The 17775-nt window shown below is 43.2% G+C and overlaps 1 protein-coding gene across 2 annotated transcripts in view; it reads right to left on the bottom strand.

Annotated features, from left to right (window-relative positions):
* Positions 1-17464, bottom strand: part of LOC125013535 (CD166 antigen homolog) — a 37016-nt gene extending 19552 nt beyond the window's left edge. The window contains exon 1 of one of the 2 annotated variants that reach the window (XM_047594309.1): positions 17186-17464. In XM_047594309.1, coding sequence (XP_047450265.1) covers positions 17186-17246 — 61 coding nt within the window. In that variant the 5' untranslated portion in view covers positions 17247-17464. The remainder of the gene's footprint in view (positions 1-17185) is intronic. The other variant, XM_047594308.1, reaches the window with a different exon arrangement.
* Between the last annotated feature and the right edge of the window lie 311 nt (positions 17465-17775).

Genomic DNA, 17775 nt, shown 5'->3' with positions numbered 1-17775 from the left:
CGTGTTAGCATGCAAATTTCCCCACGGTGTAAGAAGTAAAAGCTCATCTTATCATATCTTAAAATGGTAACACAGACTAACTAACCTTTGATGATATATATTGTTAGCATGTTAGCACTGTTGCTGTGAGCATGTTAGCATGCTAGCTTCCTCATTGTGGGATAAATACAGCTTGCTAAGACACTAAGAGATGATTTAGATGGTGAAGAGTTTAGAGCATGTTTAACATTGTTATTTTAAGCCTGTTAGCATGCTAACACACAGGCCATAGATAATAAAAAAGGTAAAACATTTACCTGTCAACACATTAGTATTTCAAAGGAACAAATTAGCTAGCATGGCTGTACACTGTAGCAGCGCAACATCATTTGAAACCTACAGATAGTCTACATCAACTTGTTTATCCGTTGTGTAATGTTCATAATAAGATTTTCACAGACCAAAACCCAAAGATATGCAGTTTATATTACTATCATGAGAAAGAAAAGTCACTACATAATCACAGTGGAGGAGAATATTTTGTATTTTTCTTTGTAAATACCTACAATTATGTATTGATTATGAGCATAATTGGTGAACAGTTGCTGTTATCCAAACGTAAGCAGCTGGCGTGAGTTTTCTCAGTAGTTTTGGTTAGACAAAGGCCACATTATGTGAGACGAACGTCACAGATTTCGAGCGTTTTTTTCTTATTTATGTCTCGCCATCTGTTTCGCAGAGAGCTACACGACACCCAAAGATGCTGCCCTGTGTCTCTTTGACCTCCAAAAGGGCCTTGAGGACTTTTGGACAGTTCTGAAAAGGAGGTCCATTTATAGCCAGATAGACTTGGGACAAAGGTTTCATTTTCTGACAACGTTCCCTAAAGGCTCTATCTGCTGAAAGTAGGCCTGTCTATTCCTTTTTTGTTTTTACTAAGTGATCCACTCTCTGCGGATGCTTATCTACAAGTTCCATGAGAAACAGCATCTAAACACATTTATTAGTTTTATGTGTGATATTGTTTGACATTAATATAACACTGAATTGATGCAAGGCAGAGAATGAGAAATTAGTCTCAAGAAAAAAAACAGCCCAATTTATTTTCACACTTATCTTTTGCTACAGAGTCAACTCTGTGCAAAATATACATGAGATATTACTTTTACGGTTTGCGTTTGTGATTTAAATGCATTATCGGCTAATTGAGAAAATAATAGTAAAAGTAGGCTTTAGCCGAAAATTGGGCTTGCTAGTTCCAAATTGTAAAATGTGAGCAGACATGCTTATTCTTTATAAAAACAAATATATTCAGTTTACAAGAGCCTAAAACAAAGAAAACGATGGTAAATTGTGTCTCAGAGATTTTAACGAGCACTCGTTTGTCACAATAGTCCCCCATTTTCTGTTACCCAACTAATCAACTGATTACTTCAGCTTGGGGACTTGTTATTGGTTAAATAGAGACCTCATGAACCAGAGTGAAATAATGATAATAAAAAAAGAATAAATAAATCCATCACATTTTGTCAGCCTACAGTAGTCTGAGCCATGTTTGTCACCTCAGGGCAAAATAAGCCTGTGTACTGGTAAGGAGGAGGATGGACGGCAAATGGAGAATTATGTAGAGTGTGCAGCACACTGTATTATTAGTCTGAGTCTATTAAGTATATTGGCTCCCCTCTTTCGCCCCAGCAGTATGGACACATTTTTAGACCGCTGCGCTCAAAAACCAACAAAGGCATTCATGCTTTGGAAAACAAAATACTCAATCATAGAATCCATGATATTGTTGAGTGTTATTCATGAGAAAAAAAGGCAAAACCCAAACACATATGTAAGAGGTTTTTACAAAACATAAGAATGCAGAGGCTGTGAGCTCCAGAGACTAACTCTGCATGCATCTTCCTTCCTTCGACTGGTGTGTAAAATGCAGCTTCCACTGTGAAAATTTTATGTTTTCCAGAGAGACATATAGATAGCTCCGTCTCAGCGTCTGCCTCAAAGAAAGAAAACAGTGCTCATTTGCCACATCATGTGTGGTCACACAGACTCCTACAGACCACAGCAGGCGGGAACAGGGCTAATGCATTGCCTGCGGTCTCACCTGTCTGCTTTCCATTGTTGCCTCATGACTGAAAATGCTGGCTCCATATTCTCTGGTTTCAGATTTGTCCTAAGCAGGGCCTAGTACCTGTGCAGACCTGCTGCAGAGGTTTCAGGTGGCTGCTTCTGCGTCTCGTCAGGGATCGAGACGAGAAGACAAAAGAAAGAGAGGAAGGGCTCAAGAAGCAGGAAAAGATTTATTTTGTTTCCAGGGGGCTTTTAAGCCACTTGAGGAATTAATGCCTGGCTCCCTAAAGAAAACACAATTGTTATTTGAAAAGTTTTAAAGGAGCCCAAAATGTTTCATTTGAATCAGCTTTTTACTATAAAGTATATTTCCTACCACTGTACATTTATGTTCATTTAAAATGAGAACCTTTGACATTCGTTCTACTTTTCTGCTGTTCACATTAATTCAAAGTGGGCGTGGCTTAGCCAGCAAAGGTGATGTCACATGTGGCCATGCACCAATCAGGTCTCATCAAAATTTGAATCAAAACATGATGAGATTGGTGTTTATAAAATGTGATCAAACTACTGTAGGTGAGATTTAAGGTTAACAAGCGAAATCAAATTTAAATATCTCCTCAACATAATCTTTTCGCTTTCTTTTCTTTTTCACAGTGGGAGTTAATAAGAGCGACTCTCTCTGGTGAACGGCACATGGCGCATATCATGTCATGTTTGCTTCTGCTTCTATGGTTTCCTACAATTCCCAGAGTACCTGTTGAAAATCCCCATAGAACAGGTGCAAACGCTTTTCGCCAGGTGCGGGTTACTCACGTAGGTGGTGCCAGTAAGAGCACCGAAATAATAAGCCTAAAAGGAAGACGTGAGTCCTGCTCTGCAGCTCTAAACCCAGGTCGTCTTGTCACTGCAATGCACTGCTCCATTAAGAACAATTGTTTCCACTCCGTTTCACTCTATTTATGTAATGAACACGCTACGTGATTCTGAGGCAATGGTTAAAAAAAAAAAAGGAAAGAAAATTCCTGTTGATGTTTCAGACAATAAATTTCCATTAAATTTCACTGTATTTCAAGACGTCACATTGTCTGTGTTTGAACCATTATCCAAAGAAATGAGAAGAACACAGCGCCAAACGACAAAATACACCAGGCTTCCAACTAGACCGCCAACACCTGTAATCTAATACATGCAAACGCAGAATATAGGCACGCTGTATTTACAGCATAGTACGTATGCACTGATTTTCTGCATCACTATTAATGAACTACCATACACGCTTTGAAGCTCAAAGGAACAAAGATTGACGTTCTGCAGAAAAAAGCTTCAGCAGTTCACCAACCTCTTGCATTTTTCCCTCTGATTAGTGAGTATTATATGAGGATTTAAAAGGGAAGCATTGTCAAGCATTTTAATAAATCATGTTCAAGTTACTTTAAATTGCTGTCTCAGTCTTAAGATGCTGACAGCGCTATCAAAGCAGACAATTCAGCTTTGATTCAGCTTAAATTGCTCAGCTACATTTGGAGAAGATCTATAACTAAACCAATATGTGGGATGAAAAAGTTTCGGTCGGTGCGAAGAGTAAAAGTAGAACAAACGTTTCCACAAGGCTTAAGAAGCTACCGTATACACATCATTTTATATAGAAAGAAAATGTGAAAAGGAACCTATATCTTGATGCATGACTCACACTATTGGCAGTATCAGACTTTTTGCAACATATTTCTCTGGGAAAGCAGATGGGAAAGATAAAAGCACATTACTAGACGAGTGATTATCACTCCAAATGACTCGCCATAAGGTTTCCTCGAAATTGATCTTATGGCATAATCGTTAGTCTTTGAAACGTTCTCCTCGGCACACTCGACCACGCGAGCGTCCGTAAAAACCTCTTAAAAAATGTCATAAATTGCATCAGCAGATGAGTCGCAAGGGTGCAGGGGCCGCTCTCAAGACAGCAGCCGGCTGGAGTGATCGGGTGGTGAGTGCACTCAGAAATCACGTCCATTATGTTGTGAATTATGTATTTGAGGGGCGCGGGCTACGGGGCCCGAGGGGAGAAGAGGTTGCGAGATCCCTGTGGTTAGACATGGCCGGTCGTAGGAGAGCTCACCGATCTAACATCCACCAACAACGGCCATTAAAGACGTACCATTAAAGCCAACATGAGGCCATTAACAAAGCACAGACCCAGCGCTTCCTACTTGTCCATTAACCCTTCCTAATGCAGCTCTGAGCCTAACGATTTGGCAATGACTTCATTCTTCTGCTGCCGGAAGGGTTTACATTAGCTCTTCCAAGTGTCTGAGCTATGAAAGGACGAAATAGAAGCTAATCAATCTTGACTCCTCCCTCCAAAGAAACTTTAAGAATCCAACCGACTCCACCCTATCTGCCTTCAATTTGCTAAAAATAGACAGTTTAAAAGGCAAAAGCGTAATCTTTCATGATTGCTACCTGTTTAAACGAAATGCCTCCTTGAATCCATCTGTTGAATGGATAAAGCTCCTTCTAATTGGGGTTGTGACACTTGGAAACGAGCATAATGTATCGTTTTTTAGTTAAATTTCACTGCAGAAGGTGACTGATCAACAATACGCTGAAAAACCTTCAGCGTTCTACAACACATTCAGAAAAGCTGAGGTTGTACAAAAAAAAAAACTCCATTCTTAAAAGAATTAAATATAAATATATAAACAGTAATAAATAGCAATTCTCTCATCAATATAAGTGAAGTGGCATTGAAAACTACTTCGCTTCTATACCTAAAAGACGTCTATTCAATTTGCTCATGAGTTTTTTTCTCAAACGGCGCTTTTGTGTGGAGGGACTATTAACTCTCAATTCACTCAGTTCAGACGTGTGATTAGAAACCAGTCATTCCTTCTTAATTATTTCTGAGTAATTTAAATGCGATAACGTACTCATATGCCGAGGAGCCTTCCAACTTTATTAAACTGGAGGATCCTACAAGTGTTATTGAATTTGTCCTGGCAGTTCGTGCCTGATGATGAGCTTGCATTCGCATGCGACATCCCTGCTCCTAATCACAGAGGCTTTGAATTTAAGTGAGTTAATCTTGTAGTTGCTGAAACACTTTTTTTTTGTGGAGCTAAATCTTTCTAAATCTCTTGTCACTTGTTTTCCGGAGCGCTGACATTTTGCGCATTTTTACTAGTTTTAAAAAGGGAAAAACACTCGTAATGAGGAACGTCAAAAAATCGCACGTTCGCGCCGTGGGTGTGTGGCAGGAAACAACGCGACGGGCAACGCGTGTCCCGAAAAACACCATCTGCACCACCGATCAGTGTCCCCACTGAATATTTGTTGGTATTTCAGAATACCCGACTAGATTCTCAGCACTTCAGCTGCATGCATCCGAGCTTAGCCGAGCTTTGATAACAGGTATCTGATCACATGGCACGTGCTCTTCCCCGGTGCTCCCTCTGCGTTTGAGATGAGGCGCCGATAAATGCGCACGGTTTCTCAGAGGGCACGACCGGTTATTTGAAATCTCTCTATTTTTAGCCATTATAATTAAAATTACGCACCCTTTCCCAGCCGCAATCACGGGGAAGACGAATCAGCTCAATTAGGGCTTTGTAGTAGTCACGCTAATAATGAAATAAATGTCTACGGTGTAAAATCAATGTTAAAGCAGGGTGAAACAGGTGCAGCAGATGGTTGCGATACTCCAGATGAAGCCAGCAGTCGGTTATGTTTTGAACTAATGAATGCATTGCCCTTTGAATCACTGAAGGGTTTGAACTGATATCCGTGAATCTGCGCTAAAGAAATCAATCCCGTCCAGTCGGGGCGCCGTTAACGGCAAAGCTCTAAAATATTCCTGACACATTCAAAACAACCTTCCTGACATCAAAGTGCTCCTCGTTGCACCAGGTCTTTTCAAGAAGTATCACATCAGACAGGAGGCACCTCGGTTTCTTTGGGTTTTTTTCTTTTTTGCACACAGGCCATAAAGCTGCCGGCCTCGCTCGCTCAGACTGACTTCTGGGGTAAGTGTGCGCGCTCTGGATTAAAGGCTGATCGTCATCTGTAATCAGTTTCATTAACGAGCCAAAGCGTCTTCAGCATGCAAGGAGAAGGAGGGTAGAGACCGGCTGATGCTGGAACAGTCTATTCTGTGAGTAATAGATCAGCAGAAAGTAAGTGAAAGCCGTTCGCCGTAGGTCATACATTTCAGCATCTAAAGTAAAAGATTCAATGTTTTTCTTTGCTTTATGTGCCCGTAAATTCAATACTTGCGGGACGTTTGTCAGAGGCCATCTACAGATGTCACCTCGAGCTCTGCAGACTCACTTTTTGCTATTTTCTAAAACTTCACAAACCGATATCTTCCTTTTAGTCAGAGAAAAAAAAGGGAAAGTAGACTATTCTGTAGTGACATGACATTTTGTAATGATGTTATTTTTTTCATTTTGTAATGATGCAATGATGTAATTACGCTGTTGCGGCCCCCTGACCGAGAACCAATCATCACAAACCCTGCACAAAATCATAACTGAATCTTGTCCATTCTTATTAGTTTTTTTTTTTATTATTATTAATATTATTGCAAAACTCCAACGAAATGTCAAAAAATAATGAAGATGTTTTCTCTGCTCTCTGGAAATGGAACTATTGCCTGGATAAAACGAGCAGTTTGGGGCGCTGCACACGTGCCGGCCCGCTTCCACATTATTTTCCCGACTGAAACGACAGGACAAATTGGTAATGAAAATAACTGTTAGTTTTAGCTCGGAGCAAACGGCCCTGGAGGAGGAGGTCAAGACAGAGCCATCCAGTGAATCATCAGACTAAAAGCATCCTCCTACTGTTAGCCAATTCAGCGCCTTTTTATTATTCTTTTTTTTTATTTTTTTTATTAAATATTAGCCCAGCTGGCAGCTACAGATTCCACTATTTACACAACTGCAATCAGCTTTTGTTCAAGTACCCGCCCGCCTGTCTGACTGCACACAAGTGCTCCCTCTCCTGTAAAAGCGGCCCCACCCAGCCCCTGCCCCCACGCCTCCCACACTATAAAATCCTTTGAACATTTGTAGCACTCTGGTCCCGGGGGAGCAGTTGTGTTTACTATTATGGTATCTGTACGACTGTATTACAGTTTCAGGTGGTGCCTGAGGATACCAATCAAAGCGGCTGCCCCAACACACCGCTGTTGAAGGCAAATGGATCCTGCCAGGGAAACCGCACACTGCCCTGACCAGAGCAATGGAAAAAGAGAGGGGGGAGGGGGGGTGCAGGGGGGGCGGATGAATCAGGCCATCACTTGTTCTACGTGCGTAAACAAGAACGCATCCACTTATCGATCTTAAAGTGCTTCATTATATGCTGCATGGGCCATGCGCTAAAAATGTCCCCAACTCAAAAATGGAAGATTAATGGAAATATGTGCAATATTTTTCTTATTGCCTGAGTTTAATTCAGCGCGCCCACCTTGCCCTATCAATAATGTATGTTTGCTCGCGCTGTAAACAACAGAAAACATTAACAGGTAGATATTTCCATTTGTTCGGCAGATGGCCCGTGTAGCTTTCATCTCTGGTAATTGCCGTGGCGAGGCTGATACTTTCACATTAGTTGGGCAAAAGAGTCGTGTTCGCCGTTGTGCACTCATAATGACAGAGCTGACCTTCTAACCCTTCACTGCGAAACGGAGCAGGCAACGCTCCCCATTCCAATAACTCAAGCAGCCTGGTTGGTATTAAGAGGGCATGACGGTTTCAAATTGTGTCCTGCTTCAGCTTTTGGCTCTAGGGGGGTCCTAAAGCCTCTGCTGGCTAAACAGAGCAGAGAGCGGTGGGAGGAATACGTGGAATGCAGATAATACATACAAAGGATTATGTACCTGCTTGCACATCAAATCTGTGTGGTTTCACATTTAATACCCATGGACCAACATCTGCTTTGATGGAGCACTGTGAAAGGCGGGAGATTAAAGCGCGCTGTTACTCCAACTGAGTCTTCCTCCGACTTCAGGTCTTTCAGATTTACATGGCGGGATAAGAGCTAACGTGATCTTGCTGCAAGGTTTTACCAGCGTGGACGCCAGTAGAGAAAGGCGATTTTAATGTATTCCACAAAGGGGAATATATTTGCTTATGCGCATTAAATTCACTTATGTCCAAAACTGAATTTATCTTTAGTCCACGCAAAGACACTAATATAGTTATCCTCCTTTTTTTTCAGAAGACACATACCAGATAAAACTGTCACAACAAACCCAGTCCTCCTCTTTTGTTTCTGTAGGATAAGTTAACCTCTCAGAATATATGCAATTCAGCATATGTCACAGTCTTCTTGGGTACACGGGACCTTTACGGCTTGATAATTAAATTAACGGGGGATATTAGATTTTCTTCTTCCATCCTGACATAAGGAGAACCTATACATCAAGTGAAATGCTTTTAACCATCCACCCACTAGCTGTGCTATTTAACCGCCCTCCCCCAGCCCCCATTGCTTCTTGTCCTGTGCGGTACATCCCAAAAATGAGCAGAAAGAGCCCTGCAGATCTGTCTGATAGCAAAAGCTGAAATACTTCACAGAAAAAGAAGAAGAGGGAAAAAAAAAAACAGTCAATAAGCAAAAAATGTGCCAAATCCTCTCTTCTGAAAGATGTTCAGAATATATCTGCAGTGTGGTCTAAAGAGATCAGGGGTGAAACAAAAAAAAAAACTCTCCTTGGGAATATTTTGCACAGACTCTCCCCCCTCCAAGCAAACTGAGTCAACACACGGTTCGGAAAAGTCCCATGAAGCGATGAGCTGCTTCCACTGCAGGGTCAGACACAAGCAGAGGCTTGGAGGCAAAAAGTAAAATCTCCACGGAAAGTGTTAAAAAAAACACACACACAACACAACAAAAACACACCTGGTAATTGGGAATACCTAGGCTGTGCACATATATATTAAAAATAAATCTAGTGGTGACTGGATATCTGGAAATATGCAATAGGAATGTGCTTTTGGTCATGCTAGTAGCCGTAAGGAATGTGCGGTATTGTAGATTAGTCCACCATTTTGGGCCTGACAACTTGTCTACATGATAGATGGCCATGAAACGTTGTGCAGACATTTGTGGCTCCCAGACACTGAACCCTATGTGACCTTGGTTATCCCAACATTGTAAGTTTTCAGGACTTTTTAGTTTGAACGTCAGGAAATAGAAAACAATGTTCACTTTAATCCATCAGGAAAATAATAGCCTAAGATCTTAAAGTGATCATTTCATTAATATATGCATATATATAAAACCCTGGCAACCAGAGCTTGGAGTGACCACCATTGACGTGCTGTAAGCTACAAAGTTAAAATGCTAAACATCTGAATGCTAGTTTTGCTAATGTAAGCATGTTAGCATGTTGTCCAAAGCCCTAGCTTGATGCACCAGATGGTTTATTACAATGAACCATCTGGAAAGTCGTCCAGGGTAACCATTTGGAAAGGGAAGTTGCTTTCAAGAAGCAAAAAAAAAAAAAAAAAAAAAAAAAAATACTTGGTAGATCACTGGATGAAAACATCTAACAAAACACAACAAGCTGCAATTTTTGGTGCGCCAAAAACACACCCAGGGCTACCAACAGCTCCACACTGATTTGTCTGCACCAGCAACAGCTCATGGATTTATTTGTTTAATATTATGACAAGAAATATCTCTGAAATCAAAGCCAACTATATTTAAGGAGATACGTTTTTATCCGTCTTTGTTGTCACGAATAGAGCAGAGCATGCATAATGCCTGAGATATGAAAATGCACAAAACACATTCCAATATGAAAGTCATTCACTCAAGTGTGATATCCGAAGAAATGCTGCCCCGAGCAGAAAGGTAACAAAGTTGTCCAATTATTAGAAACCCATGGGGGGAAATATTGTTTTGTGAACAACTAAAATGTGTCTGTGATGTTGTCTTCGTTTTTGAGCGCTGCTTCTGTTTATAGATGAGCACGTTCTGGCATGCCCTTCTATAATAAGACAGGTAATCCGGAGATTTCCTCCTAAAAGAGTAGGAAATCCAGATTGCTTTAGCCAAAATGTCCCAAACTTATACTCCCATGAAAGAATCACTGTTCATTCTTCACTGTCAATTTTTTTTTTTCCTAGCTGACCCCAAAGTCCAAATAAGATCACTACCATTATATGAGGAAATGATGTGTCATCTCTACTGTGTCTTCGACGTGCGTGAGAGGAAATGAATGACAGCGTAATGGGTTATGTCATCTTCATTTCTCAAAATTAAACACTTAACACGCCGTGCACGTTCTATACACTACCCAGGCACAGTGGTAATGTGAGTTTTACGTCTTAGGTCTGTTTACTGTTGAGCAGCTGCTGCTTTCTTTTGTGACCATCCTGCAGCCTCAGTAACTCTATGGCTAAACACACTTCTGCTTTTTTTTTTTGCATTAAAATTCTGCATTTAAATCGCACCACTGAGATGTACAATGCTTAGAAAGTCTCCCCAAGAACACAAGGCTACTTGACCTCTTAAGTTGTCCCATTAGAGAATCAAGTATTGCATCCAATTACCAGACAAGCACCTCTTCACCTTCCTCGTAAGGTCTGGCAGTGTAACAGCTGAATACTTAGCAGCAAAGCCGAGTGTTTTATCATGGAACATCTAACAGATCCATGCATCAGCCGGAGCGTCGCTCGTGGGCTAATTGCCATGCGAAAAGCCACCACTTGTGTTCTTTGAATGAAAACTGACACTGAACGGGAGCCGACTGCGCTGATTGTGCATTCAGTTAACGTCACAACAGTTTTGAGAAACAGTTTAACCCGAGGCAAGAGCAGAAAACTTAAATGTTCTTAAGTGGAATGTAACAGGGTGGCGCCTTTGGAAGGGAGGAATGGCGAGGAATGATTTGATGTGGCTGGGCGGTTCAGCTGTTAATCTCTTTTGTTTTTATATGGACTTTTATCTGTATTTTTTTTACTATTTTAATGGGTGGTTTTAGTTCTTACAACTGCCTCAAGCTGGTGAGAGGTGTGCACTTAACAGCTAGCCTACCGTACTAGTCGCTTACGCAGTATTTTGACAGTAACTTTACAAAATAGCAACATTATACCAATTAGATGTGCCATCTGGAAGGTAATTTCCCTCTTGAACAAATATTTCAATGTGTGTTTTCAATCCAGAAGCGGAGAAAAACTTTCTGAACCCAGGTTTTAAATTTGAAGAGAACATTCATTGTGCTTTCGCCCAGAAGCCTGTTCTAGTCTGCTATAAAATGTTTACGGTAGTCTCAAGTGTGTACATCGATGACCCTGAGAGAAACCATTTAATCTTTGTTTGTAACTCAGCCACTGCCAGAATACCAGGCTTTTAATTCCAATCAGAGATTGTGAAAAGAGTTTCCCCAAGTGAGAACTCACTGTCTCCTACAAGTTCAACCGTTGCAGCATATAATCAAAGATAGCTCCGGGCGCTGCAGGCTACTGCTGCTGCAGTCTATGATGGAAGGATGGTGGACATCAGTGCAACACAAAGAAACAGCTTTTAAAATGGAAAGAATGCGAATGCTGAGGTCAAGCGTAGACACAAAACCATTCTGTTGGGTCCCAAGGGCGGGACGTAGCGGGAAGAAGCGCAATGTTTCATGAATGAAAAACTGCTAAACAGCATCACAATGAACAGACTGACTTAGCGGCTTGGTATTGCAAAAGAGCTTTGGAGCCAACAGTGGGTGATTCAGAAATGAATGGGAAGACAGAGCTCCATGTAATTTTATTAGCTGGCCTGGGGCTCGAAATGAATGTTTCACCTTTCGCACAAAAAGCTGTGTCAACCAGCCGGACTCCCCTGAACCTCAGACAAAGTCAAAATAAAGGTTTGATGTAATAGTAACCTCCTGTCTTGCTAAGTGACTCCCATAAATAGGCAGAAATAATGACTTTATGGGAGTGCAGGCATAAATATCAGAGGGTCACCTGCTGACCCCCTTTATGGGTCAGCAGAAGCCCCTGCTGTTAGTCCTCCCATGTGGTGACGGCGTTGTCAGCGGTGAAGCTGCCTTGCCTTGGCTTTATCTATAAGATTAATTTTAATATGATAAACCAGTCCATTAACTCCAGTTTACAAAAAACAAAAGCCACATAACCCACCCCGTAGCTTCCCATATACATGTACCCCCTTTGTGCTACTCCTTAGACGCTCTCAGAGGTCGAGTCATTAACATCACAGTTAATGGAGGCCACTCAAAGAATTCATTAAAACAGAGCAATGACTCTAATGGAGAATTCGAACAAAGATCCCGGGCCCTGTTAAAAGATGGGTGTGGCCACGGGCTTTTCATATGGAGGAGGGATGCTTCCCCCCACAGTCAGGTTGCACATGTGAAGTGCAGGGACCGGCAGCAGCTACTCTGTGCCCTCTCCGAGGGGTGTGTGCTGTTCCATATTAATGACAAAGAGAGGAGCGGGGAGCAAGAAGTCGCTATCATACACTCATTTGTTTAAAAAGAGCCTGCCTCACAATACTGTCGGCAGGAGTCCACAGGAATCCAGTGAAAGCTAGGGGATGCGTCAATGACAAAGGACAGAAACAACCTCACTTTTTTGTTGTCCCTGAAAACAGGGGCTGCCCAATTCCAGGGCGCCGTTCATCTTTCACCAAAACCGAGGATAGCTTCATGCATGTCAATGGGGGTATTCCTGCATAGAGAAAGGAGCACTACTGCAAAGCATAGTCATCTCTCTCCTGTTGTTAAGTCTTTCTTTACAGCTGAAACAATAGAACTCCGGTCCCTCCCCTCGGATAACAAATAAACTATTATTTTGCACGGTGGAGCGGCAAACCTGTGGGCAATGAGGACAGTGAGAGAATTGCGAAGGGAAAACTAAAATATGTAAGCCAGCCTAGTAGAAGATGAAGCTTCCCCTTCTGCTGTAAAAACAATAATCCAACCTCACTATAACTATGCAGCATGCATAAAAAAGTCAATAAAGGAGGAAATTCGCTCACAATCTTTATCCCTGACCAGCAAATTAAGGCGAGAGATGGACGACTGAAGAGGCAATTTGGGCCGAGATTACAAAAGTTGAATATATCTCTCACTCTGGCTCTAAGAGGGTTCCAAGCCAATCACCAAAGTGTAATTAAGATTCACTTGCTGCTGTTTTACTGATAATCCTGTGTGTAAAACTGTCACAGGCGAACAAAGGACCTTCTTCTCATTGAGTTATTGCCTGAGAGTGATTACTTTCGCCACCCAACTCCTTTCATTTTCTCAAGGAAAAGGCACTCATACATCTCCCAGCCTTGTGGGTCCGGCGGAGGGAATTGCTCTCTCTGACATGGGGAGGGGGCTGTGGGCGGGAGGGGGCTCAGCATGTGGTAGCTCATATTTCCTTTGCTTCTGTCTCAATACATCTAATCTAAAGTTTGGTTGAGCGGCAACATTTTTTTTTTTTTTTTTTTTTGGAACAAAAGTAAACAACTGTTTTCTCGCTCTTCTCATCAACAACGGGAGGCTGAGTGATGGGAACACACTCTTGTTCAACAACTGTACACGCAACCGGGGGAATCATAAAGAGACGCCCCTCCTCATCCCCCACCCCATCCGTCCTTCACGGCTCGAAAAAAAAAACAAAAAAAAAACAACACTTCTCCACCTGTTCAGTGTCCTGCTGGGGGGTGGGCGGGGGTGGAGGCAAGGAAACAAGGAACTGAGCGAGGGGTGCAGGGAAGACAAAGAACCAAAAAGAAACCTATCTAGAATTACAGTTTTAAAATAACTCGCCGTCCCAGACTATGGATTTGTCATCATTTAACTTAAAGGCTACTGTATGCGTGTCGCATGTCCCGAGGCACCAAACAACATATGGTAAAGATGCACACGTTACGAGCATTATTTCTCTGGGGACGAGCTGACGCACCGGCCCGATTTCTCAGAAACCCGCCGTATGCCGAGCCTTTTCCGCCCCCTCTCCCAAGAAGTAGAGCAGGTTAACGACTGCCTCTAATCTGAGCGTTCCCACTTTTTACATTTGCAATAAAACCCAGTCTGCATCAAAGACAACGGAGCGACCAGCTTCATCCTAACCTCGGGTTATTTTTAGTTGCGCCCCCAAAGCGTTCCATCTTTACTTTTAGGTATTTATAGTTTGAAGTCTGTGCTTGTTTAAGCGTCTCGGCTGTAAAGCGTTTGCTGCTGCCAGGGGCGCCGTTAAGAATTCTGCACCCCCTGATGGGAAGTGACACTGGTCCCTCCACGCGAGCGCTGCTTTAATTTACAGTATGACCTCGCCTGTCTGAAAAGGCCCTCTCTTGTTTGAGGAGCCTATGGAAGTGCCACCCCCTTCCCCTTCCCCTCCTCCTTTCTTTTCTCTCCCCCAGCAGCACCTCTGCTCAGGCTTCCACTTATTTCCTTATTCAGACCGAGACCAGAGGCGCACACAATGGGGCACAGAAACCCAATTCTCCTCAGCGAGCTTCTATCTCTTTCTTATGGCTCACTTTCTATTGTGCAACTTGAGCGCATAATGGCATCTGTCTCGCTTAATACTGCGGTGTTTTTCATCCAAAACACAAGTGTACTAACTGCGCGATACTAGAAAAGAATCCCCTTCACACTTTCTCTACACACACACAAACGCACACAGATGAGAGTCCTACAGAGCCTTTTGAGAGACATTATCAGCTGCCAAATTTGGGTTAAGCACCCAGCAGGATAATAACTTGTATAGATAACACGTTTGGGAGCGTTTTAAGCATTCCCATTATAACAAGTGACAGGAACTGTGGATTAATAGTGCGTGTGCTCCTTTTGCTAGTTTAAGAAGTCGGATTACAAATGTTTTGCAGCCCACTTCGTTGTTTTAAATCCGTTAGATTCCCCTGTTGTCTTGTGCACATACTCCAGATATTCACAATTAGATGGACAAACAACTATTTGAAGAGATGAGGAATTAAAAAGGCAAAGTGAAGCAGAGGCAGAGGACTCCCGTTCCAAACCATGATGCGGTTGAGTTGCCACACTTCTCCTCTGAATTTTGCATGAAGGCATACAATGCTTTGCAAGTCACAAAGAAATCTCCTTTCAAAGGAGATACAACCACAAGCGAAATGTCGTCAGACATCAAGAGGTTGTGCACAAGACGAGACGTGCACAGGCACACAAATGAACAGCCGCACGAAATCTTTAACCCAAACATACAATTAAAGACTTCCCCCTCACTCCCCTCTTTCCTGTGCATTAACTTCAAAACATTCACGAGACAAGTCCCGACATAACCGAGTTAGGGATGAAAGAGGGGGAATCTATCTCAGGTGAAATTGGGTGACCTCCACGAGAGATTAGTCCATTAGCAAAAGGGAGAGCCCCACTTGCCCGACAAGTAATACCAGCTGTGACACCGAGGAGCGCTGTGTGTCTGTTCAGGACGGGAGGGGGGGGTGACATGGGAGGTGTTGGGGGAAGGGTGGAGACAAGGGACTGAACAAAAAAACAGATGCATCTTTCTAGACTATTTGTTCCGGGACTAATTCAGGATTCTGTGTTTCTGTTGTATCTGGTTACAGCCATGCCTTCAGCAATCTGGGAGCTTTTTCATCTGTCCTAATATAATAAACACAGGCCTGTTTCTAATTACGAATATCGATGAAGTTTTTTATTGCATAGTAACCTCCCCCAAACCACTTTAGACTAGATTTCTGGGTTGGGTTCAATCCACTTTTTGGACTTTTTTCCTTCCCTTGGCCATGTGCTGCGTAAGCAGATACACATGTTTTGACCATCACTCAAGGCAACGTGTCAGCTACACGCACAGCACAGAAGCACGGGCGGCCATAAAGTCAAACCTCATTACCAACTCAGAGCACTCTCCTCCGCTCTCACGCACACGGCACTGCAGCGGCACAGTGGTGTAAGGACGCCTTAAAAGGGCCGTTCGTTTCCTCCCTCAAACAAACCACCTGAGCTTGACTGATAGGTGCCGCGCGGTGTTAATTTACAACAACAGGCGCCACCGTAGTGTGACGGGGTGAAAGGGAGCATGGCGAAATCAGCATCTCCGCCCCTTCCCCATTGGAGCACTCTGAGACTGTGGCTACGGCCCGGCTGAGTGATGGGAACACATGGTGCTGCTACCTGTTGTCCAGACAGAGCAAACAATGGGCCGCGGAAAACATCTCCTGCACTTAAAATACAGGAGAATTAAAGGCTTCTTTTTAGAAGAAGTACAATTTGTTCTTTTCTTCTTTTCAGACGGGGGGGGGGGGGATCTATTCCTTTCTTCAGGCCGCAATTTAAAATCGCCACAGTGTCCCCCGAAGATGCGAACGGCTCTGCTAAAACTTGGACTTGGCTCACTCATGCAACCCATTACAACTGCCCACATCCTTTTGTGTAATTACTGGAAGGAGCACGACAGGAGGGGCCCTCCTCCACCTCAACAGGCAACCCATAATTACAATAAATCATATGGGATGTGAAGGTAGCACCATTCAACTCAGCAGTCTGCTTTAACAAGGAGGGAAGAGTAAAAAAAAAAAGAAAGAAAAAGAAAAAAACTGAAAAATGAGGCCTGGTGATGACATCATGGCATGAGCACATGATGATGATGATGATGATGATGATGATGATATACCTCCCAGTGAGACAATGGACAGGTATCACAGAGGGAAAAAGTCACTTTTATAACTGTAATAAAGCTTTTAAGGAGGCGAGAGGAGTTTTAAGAAACTATTGGATCTTTACATCAATACATATTTTCTAACTAACACACAGAGAAGTGGTTACAGCATTATGTGTGGTTTATAAGCAGCGTTTTTTTTTTGGTTGTTTTTTTTTTTTACATAGCAATCATTCACATGCAAATTACATCTTTACCCAAGCGCATAAAAGCGAGCGTGTATGATTAAAAACTGCAACTAACAAAGATTATGCTGCAGCTTAGTGATTTATAACTAAGGAAAACACCGGTGTTCCCTGTTACGCTTCTGCCAGGAAATGGAGTGGATAACCCGGGATGAAGTTTTGGTGGCGCCTGCGTGTGACAGCTGGGACTTTCCCCCCTCTCTTTCTTTCTCTCTCTCTCTCACCTGCGGCGCCCACCGCCTCCGCTGCCTCTCCCCGGTCTAATGAGACAAGAGCGCTTACCTTGGCACAGGAGCGCGGTCAGGAGCAGAGCGCACACGCAGCTGGTGGACAACAAGTGCATCTTCGCGAGAGTCGTCTCTGTCGTTGTTCACAGGTTGGGGAAAAAAGAAAAAGAGTAAAAAAAAATAAACCCACTTGACTTGAGTTAAATTTTTAAATTGTCCTGGTCGCTGGTGGAGGCAGTTCAGCTCAGTTTGGGCTCCCAACGTGGCATGTGCTCGACAACCCGCGCTCGCTTCAGTTCTGGAGGAACAGGTAATTGCGATGGGCTCACAGACCAGTGCGAGGGCGGGGGATACTGTCTGCAGCTCCGCCCCTCACCCCCCCTCTCTCTTTCTCTCTTTCTCTCTCCCTCCACCTTTCTCCCTCTGTTTCCCCTCCAGCAGCAACCCCCCCTTCCCCTCTTCCTCCCACTCCTCCTCTCACACACAAACGCACCCACCCCACCTCTTTCCTTAAGACCCCCCTTGTGTCCCTCTCCTCCTCCTCCTCCTCCTCCTCCTCCTCTCACCCCCTTAACTCTCATCTCCAACTCCCCATTCCCCCCTCCTCCCCTCTTTCTCTCTTTCCATCCTCACTCTGCACACCCA

This window comes from Mugil cephalus, chromosome 9 (assembly GCF_022458985.1).
Source record: "Mugil cephalus isolate CIBA_MC_2020 chromosome 9, CIBA_Mcephalus_1.1, whole genome shotgun sequence".
NCBI classification, from domain to species: domain Eukaryota; kingdom Metazoa; phylum Chordata; class Actinopteri; order Mugiliformes; family Mugilidae; genus Mugil; species Mugil cephalus.
This window is presented reverse-complemented; position numbering and strand designations above follow the sequence as displayed.